At 46.0% G+C, this 21551-nt stretch overlaps 1 protein-coding gene across 1 annotated transcript in view; it reads left to right on the top strand.

Moving 5' to 3' along the window:
- Window positions 1-1049: 1049 nt before the first annotated feature.
- Window positions 1050-21551, top strand: part of Parp12 (poly(ADP-ribose) polymerase family member 12) — a 37409-nt gene continuing 16907 nt past the window's right edge. The window contains exons 1-6 of the mRNA XM_028889308.2: window positions 1050-1578; window positions 6360-6495; window positions 7578-7878; window positions 12567-12668; window positions 16323-16446; window positions 21277-21469. Of these exons, the coding sequence (XP_028745141.1) occupies window positions 1229-1578; window positions 6360-6495; window positions 7578-7878; window positions 12567-12668; window positions 16323-16446; window positions 21277-21469 (1206 nt within the window). The 5' untranslated portion in view covers window positions 1050-1228. The remainder of the gene's footprint in view (window positions 1579-6359; window positions 6496-7577; window positions 7879-12566; window positions 12669-16322; window positions 16447-21276; window positions 21470-21551) is intronic.

The following is a 21551-nucleotide window of genomic DNA, read 5'->3' on the forward strand; positions in this document are numbered from 1 at the left end:
GTGCCTAATGCCCGAAGTCCAGAAGAGGGTGTTCGATTCCTCCTGCAACTAGAGTTACAGGCAGTTGTGAGCCGCCATGTGGGTGCCGGGCACTGAGCCAGGCTCCTCTGCAAGAGCTCTTAACCCCGGCGCCATCTCTCCAGGCCCGTGGACTATTTCTATATAACGACCTTCTCTCACAACATATGGACGTCCTTCTCGGTCAAAGACAGAGATTTAACCTACGCTTGTGAAAGCCGTGTCGTCCGAACAACAGTCACACTGTTCTCAGTACTCTGTCCCCTCTTGTGAACACGCTTTACGGATGCTTCTCTTTCTGGGAAAGACTCCCGGGGAAGGAACGGGAGATGCCAAAGGGCACCCTTACTTTAACAGGCGTTTCCCATTGACTTACCCCGAGAACGGCTGACTCGCGGGGTAACCTATGGGGAGTCCTTGCCGGGGAAGACTCTCCAAGTCTCTGTACAATCTTTATTCAGACGGGGCGAGGGGAGAGGGATCTGCCCGGTTAAAGGACGCACCTACCCTTTCCGTGCCGGGAAAGACGGAATCCGTTACGAGCGCTGCCGCTCAAGTACCATTTAAATGGGCCGGCCTCTCGACTCCCCGCCACCGTTGGCATTTGTTCCGGGCTGGGACGGGACCAGGTCGGCCATCCCGCTTGCGTGGTCCGCCCGCGAAGCCCGCGTTTGCTTGGGCGACCCCTGAGCCCCTTGAACGCGCCGCGGCGGGGGCAGACGCGCCCCGCGCCCCGCCCCCCCAGCCCCGGCCAACCGGCCGCAACGGGCCGGAGCCGTCTGGAAACTTCGCCCAGCCTCTCGAGAGCGAGCGAGGTCGCAGACGGACGCCCGGCCTCAGCGGAAAGGCGCGTCTCGCCTCACCCGGCGCTGCCTCGAAGGACGCCGCCGCCGCCGCTTCGCCCTCAGACGCGTCTCCGGCCGCGCGACGCCTCGAAGGCGCGCCGGGTCGCTCAGTGCGCGCGCGCGGGCGGACGGGCGGGCGGGCGGCCGTCGAGGCGCGCGGGCCCCAGCTGCGGGCCCTCAGGCGAGGGCGCCGGCTCCTCAGCTGCGGCCCGGGGGGCGTGGCGAGGCCCCGCAGCTCCTGTTTTCCCCGCCGGGGCCCGGCTTTCGGTTTCGTTTCCTGCCAGCGTCTCCACCCTGCCGAGGAGCAGCGGGGCCGGGCCCGTGACCGCCGCCGCCGTCGTCGTCCGCGCTGAGCTCGGTCCGCGATGACGACCATGGCCCAGGCCGCGGTGGCGGTGGCAGAGATGACCCAGGTGCTGTGCGCGGCCGGGGGTGCCCTGGAGTTAGCGGAGCTGCGGCGCCGCTTGCGAACGAGCCCCGGCGGCGGCGACGTGCTGGAGCGGCTGCTGCGGGACCGCGGGCGCTTCGTGGTGGCCTCGCGGGCGGGCGCGGGCGCGGGCCGGGCGGCGGCCTCGGAGCGCGTGGTGCTGGCCGTGTCGTCGCTGCGTCTGTGCCGCGCGCACCAGGGCCCCAAGCCGAGCTGCACCGGGCTCTGCGCGCAGCTGCATCTCTGCAAGTTCCTCATCTACGGCGCCTGCAAGTTCCTGAGGACCGGGTAAGGAGGACGCCGGCGGCGGCGGCCCCTGTTCCCTCCACTCCCCGGCCTCGACGGCCGCCTCCCCCTCCCCGAGTTTGGGGCAGCCTCGCCTGTCCTTCACTCTCGAGAACGTTCATTGGGCACCTCCTTAGTGGCTGGCACTGTGCGATGGAGTGAGTGGCTTAGATCGAATGTGGTACCAGGAGGGGGGCACCTGAGCATGGCTCCCGGGAGGGAAGTTGAGGCGGAGCCCATCCAGGTAGCTGTGAGGGGCAGGCAGCGAGGCTTGCGAGCGAACGAACAAGCGCATCTGCAAGAACCCCTCAGAAGCGCCACTCATCTCCTGTTTGTCTGCTTAGAAGCAGGAACTCAGATTCTCAAGGTCCTTAGGGAACTGGTGGTTCCCGCAGCCCCCTAGTCCTCTTGGGTGCCTTTCTACACAGCCACCCCCAGCTTTGGTTCATTTGGTGGCATTGGCCTGTCCTGATTTGCTCTTGCAGGGTCTCGGGCAGCAGCCGGAAGAATATGTCGTTCGTGAGCTCTTCCTCGTCACCCTTCCACATCACACTGTTTACTCTCCTTATTAGTCTGGGCGGGCGCTCCACGTACACCTGCCTATAATAAATACGTGATTAGTGAAATTGGTTTACACTGAAGAATTTGGGCTCACCTTGAAGGTGATAAGGCCTGTTGGATGGCCGCCACCAGGTTTGCCTTTTAGGAAGATGTGTGGGTAATGGTGTAGATGCTGAGTTAGCAGAGGATGTTGAGACGGCCTGCTTCGAAGCTAGTCCAGTTATCTAGGAGAATTAATTTCTTCCCTCTTCTGCTTCCTTTTGCTGTAACGTAGTAGACATTTTTTTCTGATGTCAGGCTAATAGTCACCTTGGGTTAGTAACCTTGATCCATGTCGTCATTCAGGGATCCAGGCTGACAAATAGAGCTGGGCCCTCAACACTTTGGAGGCGGTTCTAAGCATCAGGTTCTAGAGGTTGAAGGAAAATCTGGACGGTAGAGGGTCTGGTGTGAGGTTTGTGCGGGACAGGTCTAGAAGTGGTAAATATCCCACCTACCCGAAGCTAAGCCGTCTCCCGACCTACCTAAGGGGTATGGCCTGGGTAACGTGGTCTCTAGGACTCAGCTATTCAGAAATAATCTAGAACTTCACAAAGAATGTGTGTGAGAGATTGACAGTGCGAAGAGAGGGCTGTGGAGCAGATGCCTCGTGCTTCTGCTCCCACCGTGGCCTGAAGGCAGGAGAGAGTTTGAGTTCTGTTATTTAAAGGGAAGACCGAATCCTTAGGTACTGATTTGGAAGCTGCTAGGCGGTAAATCCTGTGGCCCCCGTCACAGGAGTAGACCAGATCTGAGGAGAAGGTGTGTCTGCGGAGACGGTTGAACTCTAGGGAATCTGTCTAGCAAGGACGAGGCATCTCGGGGTGAAGGAGGAGCAGCAGCACAGAGAAAGAGGGTCCGTAACAGGCGGTGGCTGGGGGCGTGCAGTGACAGGGATGTTGAAGGGATTGAGACAGCCTCGCTGTGTTGGCCTGGAGCTTAACTATGTAGCCCAGGCTGGCCTCATGCTCACAAAGATCTGCCTGCTTCTGGGATGAAAGCCATGCACCTTTGCACCTGCCTGGTGCATCTTTATAATGTGCTTAATTGGTAACATAATCATGGAAGGAAGATCTGTTCTCATGCTAATTCCCGAAATTTGGGTTCAGATTTCGTACTGGAAATCTGAACGTTTTCTGTTTACTGGCCTACATGACCGAGGTGGTTCTTCCTCATTTTTCACCTTTGTTTTAGCCCGTGATTTAGACTAGGTAGTTTCCTAAACTACCTGAGACATTTTTTCAATGGCAAATGGAAAGTGAAGGTGACTAACTGTACTTTCCTGTGACTCGTCTTCGTAACACAGGATTAGCTCTGTGAGAAACAAGCCCAAGGAGTCTTCAGTTCTTGACTTGCAGGCTTGTGCTCAGGAAGCACTGTGCCTGGTCATCAGGAGCATGGTCCCATGAGCTCGTCACCTTGTTACACCCAGCTCTGCCCTTTGCTGGCTGGTAAACTTGGGCAAGTGGCTTTAATGGCCAAGTCTCAGCTCCCTCAACGCTGATAAGATGATTACCTCACCAGTTCATTGAGGACTGAGTTAACTCAGAAGACGTTTAGGCAGCGCCTGTGCATAGGAAATGCTCAATAGATTGTAACTGTCATTATTGCAGTTATTTGGTGGAGTTGGCATTGGCAGCACCAATTAATTTTCCCTTCTCGTCTCCCCTTGTCAGCTCTTCCCTAGCCCGCTGAGTATTTGGCTTGTTTGTTTTATACTTTCTGATGGCCTCCTGGTTATTTCTCATTTCTCTACCCAATCCGGACTCTGCAGTGCCCTTTCTCCTTTGTGCTATTGGTTTCTTACCACAGCTGACCTCGAACTTTCCTCTCCTTATTTGAGTTCTTTTCTGTTGCATTCACCAGGTGGGGGCAAGGAGTCAAGGATGACTCTTTGGGTTTTTGATCTGCAGGGGATCTAGTAGGAGAAAAGGGGTTGGGAATGGATCAGGAGTTTGGCATTCTTTCGAGACCTTAAATGAGGCGTGGCAGACGCTGCTTACCTGGCTTTCCAGGTGACTGCCACAGTCATTTAAAGATTTGTCCCTGAGTTCTTAGGGTGGAGTACCAGTGTGTGGTTGATAAGTGCTCACCAGATGCTTGTGGGTTGAAAGCATGGAGGAGGGGAGCTGCAAAAGGGTTGGACCCAGGAGTGTGTGTGTCTACGTGTACAAATACCTGAAGTATGAGTCACTCTGCTTAGCATTAAAAAAAAAAAAGATTGATTTTGATTATTTTTTTGTGATAGAAAAAACCATTTTTATTGAAAATACATTTTTATACAATATATTTCTATTACAGTATCCTCTCCACCAACACCTCCCAGATCCTCCCCATTTACACACCCACCCAAATCCATACCCATTCTTTCATTCTTTCATTAGAATAAAAGCAAGCATCTAAAGTGATAGGGAGGAGGAAGAGGAGAAATAAAAAAAAAAAACAGAAGAATTACAAGAAACTAATTCAGATGCTGAGGCACATACATTCACATACATAGAAAACTCTTCAAAAATAAAATCAGAAACCATAATAGATAATCAAAATGTCCATAGGATAAAAAAAAAAAATACCCAGCAAATCATTGCACATCACAAAAGCTTCCAAAAATGCCATCGAGTTCATTTTGTGTTGGTCATCTGAGCCAACACATATGAGGGTGTTTTATATATCAAGTGAGATTCCGTTGGAGAAATACAGTTTTTCCTTTGGGAGAGGTTATCAATTACAGGTAGCTTCTGGGTTAGGGATATGGGGTTGTGTCCACTTGCCCTCTCAGCGCTGGGAGCTCATCTGGCTTAGACCTGTACAGGCCTGTGCATGCTGCCACAGTCTCTATGAGCTCATATCTGCATCAGTTCTGTTGTATCTAGAAGGCCTTGCTTCCTTGGTGTCTTCCATTGCATAGGTTCGTACAATCTTTTTACCTCCTCTTCCAGAGGGTTCCCTGATCCAATTGTAGATTTTGATTATTCTTAATTATGTGTCTGTGTGGGGGTAGAGTGAAGGGGTTTGTGCACTTCAGTGCAGGGCCTTCAGAGTCAGAAGAGAGACACCCAGCATGGGTGCTGGGAATTGAATGCAGGACCTCAGGAAGAGCAGTATAATGCTCTTAACTGCTGAGCCATGCTCTACCCCTACTCAGTTTCTTGTTTTTTTTTTTTTTTTTTTTTTTTTTTTTTTTTTTTTTGCATGGTGTGTGTGTGAGAGAGACAGAGACAGAGACTGACTCTCCATAGCCCTGGCTGTCCTGGAATTCACTATGAGGCCTAGGCTGGCCTTGACTCACAGAGATCCGCCTGCTTTTGCCTCCGGAGTATTGGGATTAAAGGCTTGTGCTATCACGCCTGCCCCTACTCAGGTTTTGCATTCACGTTGAAGTGCTTACTGAGTGGCCAGTGTGCTGTGAGACCTTTTTCACGATGGCCCTGCCATTCTCCTTACGGACCTGCTGAGACGTGTTGTCTGGTGTCTATACGTTGCTCAGTCTCAGCTCTTCCTGGTAAATAGTCACATTTGCATGCATAGCTGTTTTTTTTCTCGGCTGCTTATAAGTAGGGTCAGGAAGTGTTTGTGAAAAATTGCTGTGAAGAACAATCTCAACAGGTCTGAAAGTCAGCCATAAATACCATAGACTGGGTGGCCTGACCCCACTCCTTCCCTCCCTCCCTCTCTTTCCTCTCATTCCTTCCCTTTCTTGTGCCTCCCTTCCTTCATAGAGGCTTGCTATATTGTCCCACTAGCCTAGAATTTGTAATCCCACTGCCTCAGCTTCTGAGTGTTGGGATTACAGGTGTATGTTATAAAACCTGATAGACAGACCAGGAGGCTTAAACAACAAAAATGTATTTCTCACAATTCTGGAGGATGGAATTCTGAGACGAGGTGTTGAGCAGGTTGGTTTCTTCTGAGGTTGCTTCCTGTGGCTTTCAGATGGCCACCTTCTTCCTGGGGTTCTCACAGGCCTTTTCTTTATATGGATCTATGCCCTAGTCTCCTTTTATTTTTATTAAAGTCATGTTGGATTAGGGCCACTCTTAATGACCTCATTTTAATGTAATTACCTCTCTCATGACTGTCTCCAAAAGCAGTTTTACACCCCAAGGATCTGGAAGTTGGGGATCTAATCAGGGGGCTTGGGGAGATCAGATTTAGCCCCTAACAGCGTCTCTGCTTCTTTGCAGGAAGAACTGTAGGAACAGTCACAACTTGAAGACTGATCATAACCTGAGTGTGCTGAGAACTCATGGTGTTGACCACCTCACCTATAATGAGCTTTGCCAGCTCTTGATTCAGAATGACCCCTGGCTTTTACCGGAAGTGAGTGCCAGAGGGATGGTGGGGCTTGAGGGCTTCTTTGAAGTAGTAGTGGAGAAGCCAGAGGGTTGGCAGATAGAGAACTCAGTGCTGGAGAGAACGGAGAACCTCATTTTGATCACCAACCATTGCATGGAGGAGACTTGGTTTAATAGCCAGCTCTGCTAACTAAATATGCTGGATTTAATAGCCAGCTCCTCTGGTCTTGGACCAGCCTTGGCACCTCTTGAAACTTTTCCTTCCTGTCAGTTGGGCTGGCTCCTCAGTGAGGTTGGTGTGTGTTTGTGATCACAGCAGTTGGAGGCAGAGGACTAGGACTCATCTTTCCTTTAGTTATGTAGGTTGAGGCCAGCCTGGGCTGTGGGAGACCTTGTATCAATAAACCAGAAAAAAAGTTGCAGTTTGCCAACAACCCGGTTCAACAAACAACAAATACAGTGACTAGCTGTATGACTGGGGCTAGCTGATGAAATCTTAATAAAATGTATTAGCTTTGCTAGGAGTCCATGTGTACAAGGGTGAGTGTGAGTGTGCCCAGTGTTGAGGTCAGAGGACACCTCCAGGAGCTGGTCTTCTCTCCTACGTTAGATGGACTCTGGTATTGGAGCCAGGTCCTCAGGCCTGAGCAGCAGGTGTCTTTTTGCCTCTGGCTTTTGAGCTTCAGAGTCTTCCACTTCCATTGAGAAGTGAAGGGGTGGTATTTGGCCTTCTCTGAGATGCCTTAGCCCTCAGAACCTCTCTGATTTGAATTTAGAAAGGAAAATTGGGAGAAATTATCTAGAAAGGGATGTTAGGTGTGGTGAGGCTATGTGTGGGGGTAAGGGTAGGTAGATAGAAGGCTGCTACTGTTCTGGATCCTTTGAAGTTCTGTGGCTCTTCCCCGGGGAGAGGCATGTTCGGAGTAATTTTATCTTAGGGAATATTTTGGTATCCATGTCTTAAGTGAGAGATGAGCTCTCTGGCCCATGTGAATGGTAAAATAATACATTGACCCTGAGGCCCCTTCTCCCCCATGGCATGGCCATTGAGGAGGTGTGCTGTGTACAGTGTTCATGGATTGATGTCTTTTTCCTCTCTGTCAACAGATCTGCCTACATTACAACAAAGGCGATGGACCCTTCGGCTCTTGCTCATTTCAAAAGCAATGCATTAAACTCCACATCTGCCAGTACTACTTACAGGGAGAGTGCAAATTCGGCACTAGCTGTAAGAGGTCTCACGAGTTCACTAACTCGGAGAATCTGGAGAAATTGGAAAGGTTGGGTGTAAGTTCTGACCTGGTGAGCAGGCTGCTCTCTACTTACCGGAATGCGTATGACATCAAGAATCAGGGCTCAGCCCTCAGCAAAGTGTCCTCTTCTCCTGCAGGTCCACAGAGGACTTCCGGTAAGGCTGTGGAAAGTCCTGTAGGCCCTGGGCTTGGGGCCTGGATTTTGTTGGCTAGTAAATAGAATATGACTTTGTGCAATTGTGGCCCTCTTTAATGACTGTCATTGGTCCTTCTCTAGCTAGGAGGTTCCTAAGATGAGTTGAAATCCAGACGTAGTCAAACAAAGCATTCTAGATGATGTGAGTTGGGGTTGGTGCATTTTCAGTGTACAGGAGGATCTGGGTCTGCACTGAAGTGAGGTCAACTCCTCCCTGTGCAATTGCCTTCCATCTCTGGAGAGGTTTTCCTTTCAGTGAGGGACCTAGAGTTGAGATGCTGGTTATGCAGCTCTAGGGGCAGCCGTTAGGTGGCATTCTTTATAATATTACAAATGAATGCAAGAAGACATTTGTAAAGCTGTGGCCTTGGCCATTTTCCTGCCATGAGTAAGCAGAAGTTTCCTCCCTTGTAAAGAAAAAAAAAATTGGCCTTATTCTCTGCCTCTTTTTGGTACCTAGACAGTGCCTGGCCCATAGTAGCCTGTCAACATGAGTGAGTGTGGGGGATTTATTTTTTAAGAGTCTGTCAGGCTTAGTGACAGATAGACAGAGGACTTTCCAGTTTAAATTTTACAATGTTTTACATTCGTAGGTGTTTTCTTCTAGGTTTGTCTGTGCTCCATGCACTTCTGGTGCCTGCAGAGGCCACAGGCTAGGAGAGGCATTAGAGCCCTTGGAGCTGGAGTTACAGATGGTTGTGTAGATGCTGGGAATTGTACCCAGGTCCTCAGGAAGAGGAGCCAATTAGCCTCTAGTAGAGATTTTTTTTTTAAGTATAATTTTTAGTTATTCTTTGATAATTTCATACATGTGTACAATTTACTTAATCATATCCAACCCAAATCCCCTTCCTACTCTTTCCAATTCTTTCCACTACTTTCTTCTCCAACTTGATTGTGGTTTTTAAAAAGGATTTTATTTCACTTTTATTTGTGTGTGTGTGTGTGTGTGTGCGTGCGCGCGCGCGCGTGCGTGCGCGCACGCATTTGTATGTATGCCACATGTGTGCAGGTGCCCATAAGAGTCATAAGAGAGCATCAGATCTTCTGAAAACTGAAGTTATAGATGGTTTTGAGCCTCCATGTGGGTGCTGGGAACTGAATTAGGTTCCTCTGGAAGAACAGCAAATATTCTTAACCACTGACCCATTTTTTTTTTTAGATCCCTTACACTATCATTTTAAAAATTACTTATTAACATCTATTTGTGTGTGTAGATCAGAGCACAGTTTCACAATGTGGGTCCAGGGATCAAACTTAGGTTTGATCTTAGGCTTGACAGCAAGTGTCCTTACCACTGAACTCCATTAGTGCTGACTACATGCTTGTTGGTATAGGGCCATCCACCTGGGATTAAACAACCTACCATTGGCTGTACCACCAAAGAAAGACGAGTCTCCCTCTCCAAAGCAGCAACCAATTGCCAATAGCTCCTCAGCTAGGAGTGGAGTCTCATGAACCCTTCTCCCATTCCTAATGGAATGTTGACTGGCTTAATCTTGTGTAGGTAAACCATAGCTGTTATGAATGCATGAGTGCAGTGGCAGTCTTTTGTCTAGAATGCAGCATTTCACTGCACTCTCCCCATCCTTCAGCTCTTACATTCTTTCTGTCCCCTTTCTGATATGTCCCTGGTCCTTGAGGGGGGCTAATACAAATGTCTTACTTAGGGCTAAGCACTTAACCATGTCACTTATTTTTGGCACTTTGACCAGTTACAATTCTGCATTGGTTGCTACTCACTGCAAAAAACATTTTCTCTAACCAAGGTTGAGAGCAGCATTCATAGATGGGTATAAAATACATATTTAAAAGGTGGTTTGACAGCATGTCCATTTAGCAAAACAGCAGTAGTAGGTTACCCTCTAATGCCTTATGACCTCCCCAGTCATGGACTTTGGGTTAGGTTTATAGTACCAAGTGTGAATTATCTCCTATACAGCAAGCCAAAATCCAATCAGAAAGCAATTGGTTACTCCACACACACACACCCACACCCACACACCACACTAGTTGTGCTATTATTGTACCAGTAGGCATATCTTGCCTGGCAGGATGTAGCTTGCAGAACCCACTGCTGGGTATTCCATTGATGACTTTTCTCCTCCAGTGGCCTGCCTTGTGCCTTCTACCACTGTGAAAATTAGCCAACAGGGAGGATGTTTTCAGTCAGTTCCAGTTTGACTTCTCTGTTTTCCAATCAAAGTATGTTGTGTCTTCAGGAACCTTCTACTTATACTGAGCAAACAAGAGCAATAGCCTCTGTTGTTTTGGTGGGTGTGCCTCTGGGGCCTCCCTGACCAATGACTCATAGACAGGTAGCCCATGACTGGGACTGAGATTTTATTTAGTAACCCAGGTGTTCTGGAGGAAAGAATTGTCCATCCATACAATGCACTCCCTACTCAAATTCCTTTTTAAAAATGACATATTTAATTTAAATTAGCTTATAAAGCAGTGTTTCCATAAGCCTTTTTCATAGAGCCTTAGTTTCAGTTAATGCACCCCAACCCTTTACTCCCCACCGTTTCCAGCCCCTATCCCTGCTTAAATCTTTAGGCCCCAGTGTCCCCCCATCTACTGGTGTTCCAACCCCTTGCCTGCCTTATGACCTTTTCTCTTCCTCATGTGTCCCTTCTAGTTTCCTGATCTCTGTAGACACCCCAAATTAAATACACAAATCTAAAAATTTGAAGCTAGATTTTGCATAAGATTTTACCAATGTTTGAAGTGACATCTTACTCTTTTCTCCACACTGGCCTCAAATTAGGCAAAATGGCCTTTTGCTTCAGTCTCCCTAGTAGCTGGGGCTGTAAGTGTATGCCTTTGTGCCTGGCTAAAGGTTTTTATTTAATAAGCATATCTCTCTCTCTCTCTCTCTCTCTCTCTCTCTCTCTCTCTCTCTCTCTCTCTCTTTTGGTTTTTCGAGACAGGGTTTCTTCTCTGTGTAGCTTTGCGCCTTTCCTGGAACTCACTTGGTAGCCCAGGTTAGCCTTGAATTCACAGAGATCTGCCTGGCTCTGCCTCCCGAGTGCTGGGATTAAAGGCGTGCGCCACCAACGCCCGGCTAGTTAGCCTTTTGTAAACATGAGAAGAGGCCTCCCCCAAAGAGCACATCATTTTATCCATCTACTCATTTAGATGTTGATATAGAAAACATTTTTAATAGAACTTTCCCGCCGGGTGGTGGTGGCACACGCCTTTAATCCCAGCACTCGAGAGGCAGAGCCAGGCGGATCTCTGTGAGTTCAAGGCCAGCCTGGGCTACCAAGTGAGCTCCAGGAAAGGCACAAAGCTACGCAGAGAAACCCTGTCTCGAAAAATCTAAATAAATAAATAAATAAATAAATAAATAAATAAATAAATAAATAAATAAATAACTTTCCCTAAAATATCAGGTCAGTGCCAAGACAGCCAGCAAACGTATCAACTACTGCAGTCTTACCTGATTGTCGGAGTTAAAGATTATTCTTGCTGCCTCTAGTTTTTCTTTGTATTTTCTTCAATTTGAGTGTGTGTGTGTGTGTGTGTGTGTGTGTGTGTGTGTGTGTGTACATGTGTGTCTTGCTTGTCTGTGCACCATTTGAGTCCTTGGTGACCACAGTCCAGGAGATGGTGTCGGATCCCTTGAATTAGAGTTACAGACAGTTGGAGGCCATGCAAATGCTGGAAAATGAATATGGCGTCCTCTGGAAGAACAGCCAGTGCTCTTAACTGTGGAGCCATCTCTTCAGCCCCACTCAGACTTTTAAAAATGTGGGTTCTGGGGGATTGACCTGTGGCCCTCAAGCCTGCAGGGCAAGCACTGACTGAGCTGCCCTCCCTGTCTCTTCAGATGCTTTTTTAATCCCCAGCTCTACAAAGGTTTTGCTTTAAATAATGGTTAGAGCATTATCTGGATTATGACTTTATAAAAAATGAGGGGAGGATCTGCTTCTGAGTGGCTCAGGTCTTACTAACAGGGTCTCCCAGGTGTGGGTTTGGAGGCCCAGCCTGCGGAACCTCTGGGAGTTTACAGAATGAAAAGGAAAGATGTGGATAGCAGAAGTACAGGGGTAGGATGGCATGGGAGGAAAGGTTGTAGAGGTTTTTCTCTGACTTGGGTTAAGTGGATGGGATAAATGTAATAGGTAAAGACTCACGGAGTGGTAATGAGAAGGAAAGGTACACTTTGAAAGAACTTAAGAGCTTATAAGCAAACTAAAATGAATATTTTATTTGGAGATGAAAACTTCCCATATATTAATTACCTTTTTCTTATTAGTACCCAGTTCTAAAGACTTCATTGACAAATATTTGCCATAGAAACTAAATATGATTGTTTTAAATGCTCTTCAGTTTTTTTTCTTTTCTAGTAACTTGGATGGATATAGTAAGAGTTGGGAAAAAAAATACCCCTCTGTGGTGTCCTGGGTTTAGTAAAAAGCTGTATGGCTGAGTGTTGTAGGATTCACCCTAAAAGTCAGGTGCCTACCTATGTGGTTGGGGTGCTCTTATCCTTGAAGGATAGGTTCTCCAGTTTGCCTAGGTCACTTTTGTCCTGTGCAGGAGATGAATAGATTTTGTCTTCCTTTTTGCCATGAAGTGCTGTAATCCTACATGAAAAGCATCAATGGACACTGACATATTGTGTGGTGTTTTTTGTAGAAAGAAAAGACAGTTCAGGTTCTGCGTCACCAGGTGCTCCTACCCAGGAGGAGAGTGATCAGATTTGCTTGTACCACATTCGGAAAAGTTGTAGCTTTCAAGGTAAGTTAGAAGCTCTTTCCTCTCATGGGAGGGGAGACTGCTTCTCATTCCTGGAACTGCTTTGAGGCACCCCTACAGAGAGGTGTGGTCTTGCCAAACTAGTTCTGAATCTGCTTTGTTGAACGGAAGGGATTACTTGAATTTTTGAAAATGAAACTGTAAATGAGTTTTGGGGAATATAGCAATCTGGATCTCTACCAGGGGAGTGTCAAGTGACCACAGAACTTTATGAAATGAGGCTGCTCAGTCTAGTGGAAGCTGAAAGAATTGCCACTTCTGAAGGGTGACAGTAGGCCTAGGGGAGTCTCAGAAACTAGGAAGACCTCAGTGAAGAGGAGGAAACACTTGTATTCGCACTTGGAGGATTGCTCAGGGTTTCTCCGTTATTAGGCCAGTGGTCCCTGCTTGGGACCTTTACCTATCCTTTTCTACAAACAGTAATTCTTGTGTGGGTCAATGTTTTCACAGAAGCTTTGCGTTCTTCACTGACAGCTTAGCCTTGGACTGAAGATTCTTTCTCAGCTTCTGTGACTGCAGCCACCAAAACAGTGTTCCATTTCAGTCTTTAGACGTCACTCAAGCAGTTCCTGACTGTTTTCACTTTGTGAAGGAGTTGGAGAATTACAGAGCAGAGCAGAAAGTCCTCCTTCATCCTTCCCGTGGCACACTTGCTGTATGATGTGCTGCTTTGTCTCATACTTTATCCATTCAGATTACATTTTATCTGGTGTAGGGGTGCTTTGCTTTCATGTGTGTCTATGCACCTTGTTTGTGCCTAGTGCCCAAGGAAGCCAGAAGAGGGTGTCTGATCTCTTGGAATTGGAGTTACAGAAGGTTTTGAGCCACTGTGTCAGTGCTGGGATTCGAACCTGCATCCTCTGGAAGAGCATCCAGTGCTCTTAACCACTGAACCATTTCTCTAGCCCCTTCATTCTTGTTTTTAAAATATTTATTTTTTCTTTTTCTTTCAATTTTATTCTGCTTGCTTTGTAGTTTAGGGGTTCTTGAAGGATCCTGTTTTATTTGTAGTACTTCTTATTGCTTCCATTACATTTACTCTTCTCTCTACCCTGTTGTATCAAGGGGTATAGGGAGGCAGTGGAGATGGATGTGGGTGCTTTGCCTTCCAAGTTGACTCTTATTTGCATAACTCACCTGGGAAGCCTAGTCTGGATTGTGTTGAGTTGGGGAACATTAGAAGGGAAGTGAGGAAGCTGATAAAAAGAGGGTGGAGGATCAGGGAAGATGACCACGGAAGGGTTGCTTTCTGTTCCTACTGCTGGGCCAGAGTTCTTGCCAGCTGCTGTGCTTGAGGTGCTCTCTCCCATGAGCCTCCAGCTCCATGAGGAGCTCCTCCTATGAAAAGCTTGGGACTTTACACTCAGTTCCAAGCCTGCTGTTAGCCACAGCCCTGGGTCCCTGGGTCCTTTCTGAGGTCTCAGTATGGTGAGTGTGGGGGAGATACTGTTCTCTAGGAGGTATTTTCTTCCAGGGAGGTTTTCCTTGGGCTACCCAGAATTTGCCTGTACTTGGAGTTTATCAACATAACATTTCAACACTTGGGTGCATTCTGCCCACTTCTAATCATTTCCTTTAGTGCCCTTCAAAGAGTGAATAGGAACTCTGATTTGGTCACAACCATAACTGGACCATAACTGCAGCCTGACCCAGTACTTCATTGTTGGGTAGGCACACTCCTTGTCAATAATCCAGTAGATCTCTGAGCCTACTGTGAGTCATATAAGCCCAAACTCTGTACAGATCAGCAAGTTGCAAGTCCCCAAGATGGCTGTGTCCTGCCTTGTTGAATTTAAGAGCTTTCCTTGCCTGGACACCTGCAGCTTGTTTTCTGAGGCCTCTTGACCTAACTGCTCCTTTTTGCTGTGTCTGTCCAGCTCCTGGCCTGTTCTTTGACAAGCCCTAGCAAGGCCAACGTGTTCCTCTGTGGTACTCCCCCACCACAGTGCTTTTTGTAGACTCTGGGAAAGATGTGATATTGAGAAAGAAGGTGTAGATTCTAGGAAATTTTAATTTTTCAAGTGTTAAATTAACTTAAATTCATTATTTTAAACTATGAATTAAAAATGGATTAACTATATAGTTAATAAGAAATGAGTCTTCATCTCCTCCTTTTCCTTAGCAGCCAGGTAGGTCCTCTAAAACAAAAAATGATTTCCTGGTCCTTGGGTGTCTGTTTAGAACAATGTTATACATTTCCTGGTGTGTGTGTGTCTCTAATGTGTATTCAGTTTGTTCACATACAGCACTAGCACACTTGTACTTTCTTTGTTTCACAGTTTCACATGACCAGTTGCTGACTTTTGGAGACTATAGAATACATTCTTTTTTTTTTTTTTCTTTTTTTTTCTTTTTGGTTTTTCGAGACAGGGTTTCTCTGTGTAGCTTTGCGCCTTTCCTGGAACTCACTTGGTAGTCCAGGCTGGCCTCGAACTCACAGAGATCCACCTGGCTCTGCCTCCCGAGTGCTGGGATTAAAGGCGTGTGCCACCACCTCCCGGCCTAGAATACATTCTTATAACTCAGTTAGAAACGTGCAAAATGGAGGAAGTCTTTCCTCATTCCTCTACAAGAAATATCTGCATATATTCGTGTATTTAGTTAGAGTTCTACTAATCTCTGTCTCCTATTTTGTTTATAGAAACATTCTGCACCTGGTTGAGTATCTAATAGTTTACATCTTGACTATACCTCCATGTCAGAATTCAGTGAACTTTCTAGGCCTTTTTTCCAAACCGCCCCCCCCATCTCTGTACAGATGTGTTGAGAACTCACAGGGCTTTTGAAAGGATGTCAGAGCCATCCAGACGAGGCAGGGTGCAAGGGCTTGAAGTGGAGGCCCTGCGCCCTGTGGCACCTAAAAGACAGAAGTCAAGGGGAGGACATGGGCACTGATGGGCAGAGCAGTGTATGTGCAGACACGCTGGGGTATGTTGAGGAAGGGTGAGTCTCTAGGCAGGTACCCAGAGGACATCTCATCAGCTGGAACTAGATTGCCAAGCCACCTTCAGTGGGATGCGTTGAAGTCGGATGGATTTCTCCTTTCCCCCACCTCTCGTCCCTCCCTCCCTTCCTACTAGGGATTGAACCCAGCTAAGGTTGTTTTTGTCTATGCTAGGCAAGTGCTCTGTCACTGAACTGTATTTCCAACCCTGTTTTTAATTTGAATTTGTGATCCTCCTGCCTCAGCCTCCCAAGTAGCTGGGATTATAGGCCTCAGCCATCAAGCTAGATTCTGGGATAGATGACTGTTGGAGTTAAATCTGGAATCTGATATCTGCTCATACACATGCTGTGGTGTGCATAGAGACAAGGAGCATCTTGACTGACCCCTGTAGGGCTGGGACCGATGACCTTCTTATGATCACCTTTACAGTCAGGAAATGACATTCTAGACCTACACATTTTAAAAAAAATTATTGAAATGTCTCATTTAAAGGAAAGACACACATGATAAGACCCTTAGTATTCCAGTATGTAGATGCCCAGCTGTAACTGCACTAACAAAGCACAACTTCCTCATATCTTCTCAGAATGTTCTCAGGTCAGTGATCAGGACCACTCCCATCGATAATTGTAGGGTGGGGACACACTGTTTACTGCTAGGGTGTCTTACTGCTTATGTTTCTATTTTAGATAAGTGCTATAGAGTTCATTTCCATTTGCCATATCGGTGGCAGTTCTTGGATGGAGGCAAATGGAAGGATTTGAACAACATGGAGCTTATTGAAGAGGCTTATAGTAACCCCAGTAAAGAGAGGTAGGAGAATGAAAATGCACCCCTCATCCAGGCTTTGTGCCTGGCCTTTTGTGTACAGCCTAAGGGATTTAGTTTAAACAATAGAACGAGCATACATAGGCACATGTGTACACAGACACACACACATGCACACGCACCATCACATCAGCTTGATCGGGAGATGGAAGCCTGTGTTTATCCTAGCAGTCAGTTATCTGTTCTCCCACTCTCCTCCATTCAGTGAGGAGCTGTGAGAAAAGAAGGTGGTACCAAGACCAAGTATTCTCAATTACTTGCTGCTAGGATTGATCACATATGCAGTTATTCATTATTGCAGAAAATCCAGATAATAATTTGTGAATTTCTAATCTTTTCCGTAAAGTCACACAGCTAAACTGTTTAACCTGAATGTTTTTATTCTTTTAAGTTTTTTTCTTAGCATTTTCACTCAGCCAATTCATACTAAACAAGGAAATCTCAGATAGCCTTCTTTTAAATATTTAGCCATAACTTGGATTAAAATGTGCTGCAATATGTTGCTAAAAAGGTAATTTAAAAACTTTTAATTTGGACATGGACTGGAGAGGTGGCCTAGTCTATGACTCATTGCTCTGCCAGAGCCCCTGCATTTGAACCCACTTGATCACTAATAATGGTCTGCAATTCCAGTAGTAGAGGATCTGATGCCCTCTTCTGGCCTCCTTAGACACTGCACTAACCTGGTGAATATATGCAGACAAAATACCCATAGACATGAAATAAAAACAAATAAATCTTTACTAAAAGGAAAAGAGAGTTTGGTATTTATTTTATTATTGGTTATATCTATGTGTATATCTGTGTGTATATAGGTGCATGTGAGTATAGGTGCCCGCATAGGTCACAAAAGGGTATTGGATCCCCTGGCCTAGAGTTACAGGCAGTTGTGAACTACCACTGTGGGTACTGGGAACCAAACTCTGATCCTCTATAAAAGCAGCAAGTGCTCTTAACCACTGAGCCGCCTAAGAAGAGAATTTGAATATCTAAAATGATTTTGAACTTAGTGTGCATATGTGCAAATTGCTATTGGCTAAGAATGTGAAACAAATTATTCCCCTTAGGAAGATTAAATAGCTCACATACCACTCATAATCTTTCTATTTGAAGCAAGTTTTAGACAGTGTTGTGTATAAATATTTCAAGTATATCAGCTCAGTGACTTTTGACAAATGTATTTGCTTATGTAGCCAGCAGTCCGATTGAGACACAGTGTCTCATCACCCTAGAAGAGTCTCCATTCAGCTCACTTTCCAAAGCTGTCTTCACTGACTTTTCTCACCTTAGACTGGTTTTGTTGTTAGTTCTTGGACCTATAAGTTGAACCATTTGCTGTGTGCTGACATGCCTGGAGTCTCACAACACTGTGGTTTCTTTCCTTTTGCTTTTTAAAAATTTTCAGTTTTGCTTGAGACAGGGTCTCATTGTGCAGCACAGGCTGTCCATAACCTGTCAGTCTGGCCAAGACCTCCCAAGGGCTGAGATTACAGGGTTGTACCACCACACCAGTCCAGGACTGTGCTGGACTGATCTTCTGTGCACCTGTTCGTGTGTCTCTGTGGGAGTTTCCAAAGGGGTCTTCTGGGGAGTCTGCTGTGTCCGTCCCCGACTTTGTCAGGTGACTGTAGTACTTCCCACTCCCATTAGCAGGGTTTAATGACGTGGACCCCCAATTCTGGTACTGTTGAATGTTTACATACTAACCAGTCAAGAGTGTAAAGTGTTTTCTCAGTTTGCATAGCCCTGATTTTCAGTGAAGAAAAATTTTTCCATGTGTCCATTGACTGTTTTTGGTTCACTGTCCATCCTTAAATGTATTTGGGAGTAAAGAGAGCTGTGTTTTACCTATCCATTTATTTTGAGGCAATCTCTACATTTCTGCATATTAAATGTGAGTTACAAAAATCAACTCTTTTAGTCAGCTATTAGTGTCTTCAATGCAGAGAAATATTTATCCATCTTTTCCTTTATGGTTTTGTACTTTATGTGTCTTAAGAAATCTTCCTTTTGCCAGGTGGTGGTGGCGCACACCTTTAATCCCAGCACTTGGGAGGCAGAGCCAGGCAGATCTCTGAGTTTGAGGCCAGTCTGGGCTACCAGAGTGAGTTCCAGGACAGGCACCAAAGCTACACAGAGAAACCCTGTCTCCAAAAATCAAAAACAAAAAAAAAAAAAAAAAAAAGAAAGGAAGAAAGAAATAATCTTCCTTTATTCCAATAACAAAAAGAAATTCTGAGTTTTCTTCTAAAAGTGAAGATTTTAAGTATAACACTATCTTCAAATTCTCTTTTATGTGATTAAATTTGAGCTCAGTTTCTCCAATACCTACTTTGAAAAGTTTTAATTAATTTGCTCATGATTAAAATACCTGCCATAAAATTTAAACTACTGAGTACACTCATATTATACAAGCTCATGACTGCTCATTTCTGGAAGCTTATTTTAAAACCACCAAAAGAGAGCCAAATTTGGTAAAATGTTACCACACCTTAGCTCATTTCAGCTCATTTTCTATTTCAGCAGCACAGGAGGCACTGAAGGCGAGTGTGGAAAGGATGGAATGTGACCAGCCTCCTGTGTTGGTCACTGTGTCTGTTGTCTTCTGGCCTCTGGGCAGTGCCTGTCTGTATCAATCCCACACTGACTCTCACCCATTGGAGCTTAATACTGAGTTCTGGCATCTGGGAAGGCAAAGGCTCTTCCTCCTCCTCATCCTCTTGCTGCTGCTGCTTCTACTTCTGGATCTTGCCATTTTGCTCTTTAGGAATTTAAAGTTTTCATCAGCTGACAGATAACTCTGCTGTGTTTTTTATTTGAAATTACATCGACTGTCGTGAGTTTGGGGAGAACTGTGTCTTTATGATTTTAATGCAGACACATGTCCACTTTCTGGAATTCTGATGAAGTGGTAGGCTGAGAAGTCTTCACTTTGTCTTTTATTCTCCTAACTTCCCTTTCGATTCCTTTTCTTCTCTTGGCTGCATTTAGGGGAATTCTTCTCAGAGTCTCAGGCCACTAGTTCAGCCTCATCTGAGATCCAGTGAGTCCCATCTGTGTCTTTAAAATTTATGATGTTATATTACTTATTCCTAAGTTCTTGTTTTTCATCAAGTTTACCTGGTCAGTTTTTTTCAGTCTCATAACCCTAACTTAGACTTTCGATAATTACTAAAAAGAACCACATTACACATGTTTGTATCTTAGAATGCTAGTTTGTAGCCTCAGTAGTCTGATTCTATTGCTTTTCTGAGAACCACTATCTTTTTTTTTTTTTTTTTTTTTTTGGGTTTTCGAGACAGGGTTTCTCTGTGTAGCTTTGTGCCTTTTCTGGGACTCACTTGGTAGCCCAGGCTGGCCTCAAACTCACAGAGATCTGCCTGGCTCTGCCTCCCGAGTTCTGGGATTAAAGGCGTGCGCCACCACCGCCCGGCTTTGGGAACCACTATCTTTACAGCTGGTTCTAACATAGAAGTGTGAACCATTCTCAAACTTTGAGGCTTGAATGATTGAGAGTCCTGGGGAAGTTTTTCTCTTCCCTCCAGAGCCAGTGTGCATGCAGCCACTGTCCTTCCTGACTGCTCTGACATGGCGTGTTCCTGGACCTAGCTGTACAGAAACCTGTCTCTGGTCTCTCTTCCCCCTCCTCCCTCTGCCTCACCCCAAGCTCTCTTTTGTCCAGATGGAGCCTCAAGTAACCCAGGCTGGCCTCAGCTCACTGAGTAGCAGAGAATGACCTTGAACTTCTGATCCTGCCTAGACCTCCTAAGTACTGGGATTACAGGTGTGTGCTACCAGGCCTGGCTAGAAGTATCTCTTCTGAGCTGGGTCTGTGGTGTAGGTCTGTAATCCCATCTAGTTGGGAAGGTGAGGCAGGAGGATCACAAGTTCAGGACCTGCCTGGGCAACTTAATGACTACTTCAAAATGAAAAGAGAGCTGGGATATAGCTAATTGAGGAGTGGTTTCCTAGTGTGTGAAGTCCTTAGCTCGGTATCCAACACTAGAGGGAAAAAAATCTCCTTGGACTTGGCCTCCTTTCTTATCCAGATACCACATTTGCATGTGTCCCCACCTCCCTGTTGTGGCTGCTGAAAACACATCATTGCTCATCGACACTCTCCTCACTTTCGTTTCTGGTTTTGGGACTCCTTTGGTCTTTGAGCAGCATTCCGTTTGGAAAGGAGCCTGGTCTGGTGGCAGCCAGGCAGGCTGTGCTGACACACTGCTTCCTTCAGACCTTGTTTGTTGGCTGTTTTTGCTCAGATGTGTCTCTTAGCTTTTGTTTTCCAGTTGTTACATTGGAGATAATAGACTGATCCCATAGAGTTGTAAAGATTGATTCTACTATACATAAATTATTTTATGGAGGGGCTGGCTCAGTTCATGATAACTATTGTTAGTTTGTTTTCCAAGGATTTCTCTTCTTTTTTTACAGCTTAGTAATGCATTTTATTTTTGTAGCCTTGGAGATCAAACCCTTGGAGACCAAACTGGCAGTTCATGCTAGGCCAGTGCTCTCCCCTAGCCACATCCCCAGTCCTAATTATTTTGAAAAAGGAATGTTTTAGTCAGCATTTTCTGAATTTTACAGTGAAAGGATTTTCATGATAACCAGTCTTCTGTATCACCCTGATTTTAGTTTTTACACAGCAGAAGTGACAATCTTGTAAAACAGGTCTCCCTACCTCTAGAACCATTTGTAAAACTGTATGACACGTTTATTATTTGCACATCACATATCCTCATTGGTAGAAGCAGAATGACCTGTGTTGTTTAATTCGTGAAGTTTTAATCTCTTCATTTTCTTTTTCAGGATTCTGTACACAGAGTCAGCTGCTAGCTTTCGCTTTGATTTAGACTTTGAGTCCATGAAGTTTGGTAGTACTGTGGCTCGCCGACTCTCCACAGCTTCTTCTGTCACCAAACCCCCGCATTTCATCCTCACTACTGACTGGGTTTGGTACTGGATGGATGAGTTTGGTTCTTGGCAGGAATATGGAAGACAAGTAAGTGTGATGATGAAAAGGATGACCGTTTCATATAAGATGGAGAAGCCGTTCTAAACAAAAGCACAAAGATGCCAGGGAG

This window comes from Peromyscus leucopus, chromosome 3 (assembly GCF_004664715.2).
Source record: "Peromyscus leucopus breed LL Stock chromosome 3, UCI_PerLeu_2.1, whole genome shotgun sequence".
Lineage (NCBI taxonomy): Eukaryota > Metazoa > Chordata > Mammalia > Rodentia > Cricetidae > Peromyscus > Peromyscus leucopus.